We start from the raw sequence: 6,000 nt of genomic DNA, 5'->3' as shown, positions 1-6,000 counted from the left end.
TCATTCACTAAATCATACTTATAGTTATGTCCAAAACCCAATGCCAAAAGCAACAGAAAAGACCAAAAAGATTTTCCCAGTGGGATTTATGTTTCTTGGCTACTCTGAATTTCCCCAGGTAGAAATGGCTTTCTTCAGGATCGTGATCATCAAGTGCACCAGGATCATTCTCTCCAACTGACTATCATTTTCTCTCTTGCTTGTACCCTCAACTTTACAACCCCATGTACTTGTTTCTTAGCCATATTTCTTATTTGGATTTCTGCTTCACCACAACCATTGTATCCCAAATGTTGTTCAATGTGTGGGGGCCAGATAAGAGCATCACCTATACAACTGTGTCATCCAACTGGGCACATTGCTCTGTTTTGGTGCCTCACAAGACCTCATGCTGGTGGTGATGGCTTTTTACCATTATATTGCTAAATGCCAGCCCCTGCACTATCCTATCATCATGCATCCTCAGTTATGTTGGAAGTTGGTACCTATGTCCTAGCTGTCTGGGCTGACTGAATCTGTTACCCAAACTTCCCTCATATTTAGGCTGCCCTTTTGTGCAAACCACTGTCTGGATGACTTTCTATGCCAGGTCCCATCCCTCATACAGCTGATTTGAGAAGACACTTTCATTACTGAGTGGCAGATAGTTTCTGCTATTCTCTTTACCATCATGCCCGTGGGATTGATCCTGACTTCTTATGGACACTTAGCCCAAGCTTTAAGTAACATCCAATCTGAGGAGGGGAGGCAGAGAGCAATTGCCGCCTACTCCTCCCATCTTATTGTGGTCTTCCTGTATTATGGGGCAGTTGCCATAGTTTACACAGACTTTAAGAAACAGTTTGCTTCAAAATGTGGCAAGTTGGTCTCCTTCTTCACTGTGATCACACCATTGCTGAACCCTTTCATCTACACCCTGAGAAACAAAGACATGAGGGGTGCTTTGCAAAGGGTGATGAAGAAGGAATTAGCATCAGGAAAAAACATGATTTTTTGAACCAGAACATGAGTTGCAAATAATGATATCCACCCACTCTATCTAAGAGAATCATTGAATTATCCTTAAAACTAGATGGGGTTAGGACAAAGGTAAAAATGTATTAATTATTCTTTATGCCTATTGTTTTACAATTATCTTTTGTAAAAAAAAAAAAGGCTGTGTAAATTAATTTTTTGTCCACCTATTAAATGTTTAAAATAGATCTGTCTGTGGAGGTATACTATTTGCAAAATTAAATTTGAAAAAATTTATATTTCATAAACAATTTTGGCAGCATGAGCTGAACATTTTAAAATTGGAAAGTGAATAACTTACAAATTATCTTATGTGTTTTAAAATTAAAAAATGTGAAAGCACTATATGTCACAACTTCTTCTAGACAAGCTTAAAATGAGGTAAATATTCCTTGAGTTTTCCTAAGTCCTTTCTGTGCATGAAGTCTGTCTTCTTTAATTTGACTATGAGAATGACATCTTAGGTATAAACAAGAAATGTTCCTTGCATATACTCTATTACATTTTCCTTTTACTTGAAATTTTTTGAGATGAGCTCAGAAGAGTGAGGTGCCTTTGAGGTGTTTAAATACATAAAATATGTTGGTAAAGTTATTTAAATTTAACCCATAGTTAATTAATTTATTTTTTTGGCTGTGCCCCAGCATGTGGAATTTCCTAGTCCAGGGACTGAATCCATGTCACAGCAATGACCCAAGCCACTGCTATGAAAATACCAAATCTTTTACCTGCTGCACCACAAGAAAACTGCCCTCAATTTGTTCTATATTTTCAAATTAAATTACAAATTTATCTAAATTAAAATTCTCCTAAATATTTAGTCAAATCTATTCTTTGACCTACAAAAAAATCAAGCTATTTTAAAATGAAACATAGTTTTTAAAACGTTGTTTATCCTGTTTTCTTTCCTGTAAAGCTGTGCAAAACACAACTCAGCCAAAATACAAGTGGATTTTCACAAAAAGAACTCAGATATTAAATGGTTATCCCAGCAAATTTTAGCAACAAAAATTGATTTGGTAATTTCCATTAAGGCTTTTTAAATTTTTTGATAGGCCCTAGTGCTATTATGTACACCAAAAATACCATGTAATTATAAGAAACTGTGACACACAGGAATATCCTGACATCATATTATTTGTAGTGAGATGTCATTAATGAGTCAGTTGGAATAGAACAGAGTATTAGTGAATAGTAGAATGCACAGCACAAACAGGAAAGAGAGTCAGCTGAAAATAATAAAGATTGGAGGAAGTTTTTTTTTTTCATTTGTGATGTAGAATTTCTTTTTCAAAATACGATCATGGAAAGGGTGGGTATTTTTGTTTTTGTAGGGTTTTTTGTTGTTGTTGTTAAAGCCTAAGAATACTTAATAGAAGGAAGAATTGTGGGACTATGTGAAATATTTCTTTTTGTGTGTTAGCTGACAAGATATTTTCAGATTATGTTTTTGGACATCATTGTTTACCACTGACTGAAGGACTGTTGAGTTCAAGCATAAGTACACAAGGATACACAGATTGGGACCGAAGACCACTGCAGTAACATTTTGTAAGCTGAAAAGTAAAAGAATAACCAGTATTTAACTTACTAGATTTTAAAAAGCAGGTAATTAAACTACATATGAAACGATCTAAGATGCAAGTTAAATCATGACATAAGAAACCCTCCAGCAGCTTGAAGATGGATTAACAGGCATTTTTTTTTTCTAATAGTTTTTTTAATTATTTCCCCAATGCATTTTTTTTTCCTACTGTACAACATGGTGACCCAGATACACATACATGTACACATTCTATTTTCTCACATTATCATGCTCCATCATGAGTGACTAGAAAAGTTTCCAGTGCTACACAGCAGGATCTCATTGTTTATCCATTCCAAAGGCAATAGTTTGCATCTATTAACTCCAAGCTCCCAATCAACCCCACTCTGTCCCCTTCCACCTTAGCAACCACAAGTCTATTCTCCAAGTCCATATTTTCTTTCTTGTGGAAAGTTTCATTTGTGCCATATATCAGATTCCAGATATGTGATATCATATGGTATTCATCTTTCTCTTTCTGACTTACTTTACTCAGTATGAGAGTCTCTAGTTCCATCCATGTTGCTGCAAATGACATTATTTTGTTATTTTTTATGGCTGAGTGGTATTCCATTGTTTATATATACCACATCTTCTTAATAAAATCATCTGTCATTGGACATTTGGGTTATTTCCATGTCTTGGCTATTGTGAATAGTGCTGCAATGACCATGCCAGTGCATGTGTCTTTTTTAAGTTTTTTTTTTTTAATTTTATTGAAGTATAGTTGATTTAGAAGGTTGTGATAATTTCTGCCATACAACAAATTAATTCAGTTATAGAGATACACACATCCCTTCTGTTTCATATTCTTTTCCCACAGAGATTATAACAGAATATTAGATGGAATTTTCTGTGCTATACAAAAGATCCTAATTGGCCATTCATTCCATATACCTCAGTGTGCAAAACCAGGCATTTCTGATACTGGAAAGATGTTACCAGAATCCAGCTTCTTGTTCTCACAGTCAAAGAATGAACTCTGTGAACACACAGCCAGCAAGCAAGCACAGTCTTTACTGAAGGAAAGAAAATAGCTACCAGGGCTCCTGGGAGGGAGGAGAAATACCCACCTTCTCCATTGTCCTTTAGGGATTTTTATCTTTTAAAGATGGGGGGGGTACCAACATGGGGTCTAGAAAACATGTGCTTTTTTGTTTGTTTGTTTGTTTGTTTTCCTTTGGCTTTGCCCAGTTACCTATATCAGTCCTTGTCCAATAGGGGTGTTAGGGGTGGAAATGTCCTATAAGTTTTAGGGTTTCTTTGTCCTTCTCTTCTCATTCTTCTCATTCCTTCTCTATCAGTTGAGGAGTGGGTTAGAGATTAAGGTCCCTGTGAGGAAGACACATTTCCCATAGTAAACAAGGCCTGTGGAGAAGGTACACTTTCTATAGTAAACAATGCCTTGTGGGGAAGGCACACATCCCATAATAAAACAAGCCCTGTGTGGAATTACTCTCTGGAACCCTTAAACCATAAATATAAATCAATAGCCTTATCAAAGAATGCATCCAAGCCCATGCTCCTACACTGACTACATGAGTTAATATTCTGTCTCAATCCCTGCCTCTAGAGTTGGAGATGCTAACTGCAGAGATAAGGGGCAATGACCACTCTGACTGCTTCCTGCTGAAAAGGGGCATTGTTAGGGGAACACAGTTAAGTCTCCACTCATGGAATGGTCAATTTGGCTTTGATACATTACATCAGGTACCCATTCTAACAACATTTGAAGTTTGCTAGGTTTTTTTTGTTTTTTGTTTTTTGGGTTTTTTTTTTTTTTTTTTGATATTTAGAGCTGCACCCGCAGCATAAGGAGATTCCCAGGATAGGGGTTGAATCAGAGCTACAGCTGCCAGCCTACACAATAGCCACAGCAATGCCAGATCCAAGATGCATCTGTGACCTATACCACAGCTCACAGCAATGCCAGATCCTTAACCCACTGAGTGAGGCCAGAAATCAAACCCGCAACTTCATGATTCCTAGTTGGATTCATTTCCGCTGCACCACAATGGGAACTCCAATGTTGCTAGCTATTAATCATGATGTAATGGAGTGACAAATACAGTTAATTATACAGCATCTTAATAAAAGTGTCAAGATCACAATGCTGACTATGGTGAGGAAATACTTCCACCAGGAGGAAGTCAACCAGTTCTAGAGGGCAGCTCCAAAAGCTGGAGCTGGATCCGACATCTTATGAATCTGCTGCCAGAGATCTCACAGGAATTCAGACACATTGTGTGAATAATTGGAATATAGATACAACATTCAGATTTTATAATAGCACAGGTACCTCTCTGAGCTGTAGTGAATATATCTAAGGCCATTCAGTTTTATAGCCCTACTTTTCAAATTTATTATTTTTTCCACATTTAGGGTAGAAATAGCTTCTGCAGTATCATTAAGAGATTGTTGAATAAAATTAGTAAAGGCTTCTACCTGCAGCATTATATCAGTGGTTCCTAATGAAGGCACAAATATTGCTGCTAAGTAATCATACCAGTGGAACACTGATCTGACCCATTTGACATGTAAATAGAGAAGATTGGCTGGTGCTCAGCTCAGAGTTTTCATAATGTTGGCCATGAGCAAAAGCCAATCCCAAAATGTAGTGCCCTACCCATCCTAGGGGCAGCCAAAGACATAGATTTAGTTCCACATAGCCAATAAGTTCTATTTGTGGCTAGCTAATGTACTCCAGGATTAAACCCCCAGTCTGTTCCAAGCCATATGGGAGTCTTATCTGGATTGTATGTGACTTGGATAGTTTGCAAACAATGTTCAGTTTCTAAATATCCTAAAGATTTTAACTCATTAGAGGATGGGGGTTGCCCCCCAAATCCAACATAATGTTTATTTTGTTCCCAGCAAATAGATGTGGTCTGGGTTAAATAATCCTTCTCAGGAGTGATTCACATATATTTATTCCATATTTGATAAAATTGATTAAAATACTTATAACCTGTATGATTTTTGTGGTTTCTCTTGCTGGTCATGACATATTTGTGTGTCATTTCCTTAGTCAGCTTATAATTAAAAGTTACCTTATGTCCTTGTGAGAAGTATGATTTATGACACCAATTAAGAGTGGTGAGGTTTTTGTCTAATATAGAACTTAAGGAAGAGGTGGTTTCACATGCCTGGAGTAGGAATCCACATACTTGTAAATAGTCATTTTCCTGTACAGGAGATACCCACCAAAGGAATTCTTCTACAGAGGACATAGGTAATGTTCCAGAGACCCAGCTGTCTGATTGGTTTTGGAAATAGGCATAGGAGTGAGCCCAGGAGATAAAAATATTATCTTGCACCCATTGTAAGGTAGTGGGGAAATTTCCCATAGTAAAGGAGAAAAGAGCAATTATACAGACTATTTGTTCCATTCTGATTTCTAT

General features: G+C 36.9%; 1 protein-coding gene across 1 annotated transcript; it reads left to right on the top strand.

Annotated features, from left to right (window-relative positions):
* Window positions 1–670: 670 nt before the first annotated feature.
* LOC146405412 (olfactory receptor 2G6-like) lies at window positions 671–997 on the top strand. The gene has a single exon (XM_085011684.1). The coding sequence runs from the start codon at window positions 671–673 to the stop codon at window positions 995–997; it is 327 nt and encodes a 108-aa protein (XP_084867810.1).
* The last annotated feature ends 5,003 nt before the right edge of the window (window positions 998–6,000 follow it).

The sequence above is a fragment of the Sus scrofa genome, chromosome 2 (assembly GCF_054392235.1).
Source record: "Sus scrofa isolate SSC_HxYL_T2T_F1_AM1 chromosome 2, Sscrofa_HxYL_maternal_Yorkshire_Landrace_v2.0, whole genome shotgun sequence".
Taxonomy (NCBI): domain Eukaryota; kingdom Metazoa; phylum Chordata; class Mammalia; order Artiodactyla; family Suidae; genus Sus; species Sus scrofa.
This window is presented reverse-complemented; position numbering and strand designations above follow the sequence as displayed.

Coding starts and splice junctions, on each gene's coding strand:
- LOC146405412 (XM_085011684.1), top strand. CDS start 671: ATGCCCGTGGGATTGATCCTGACTTCTTATGGACACTTAGCCCAAGCT.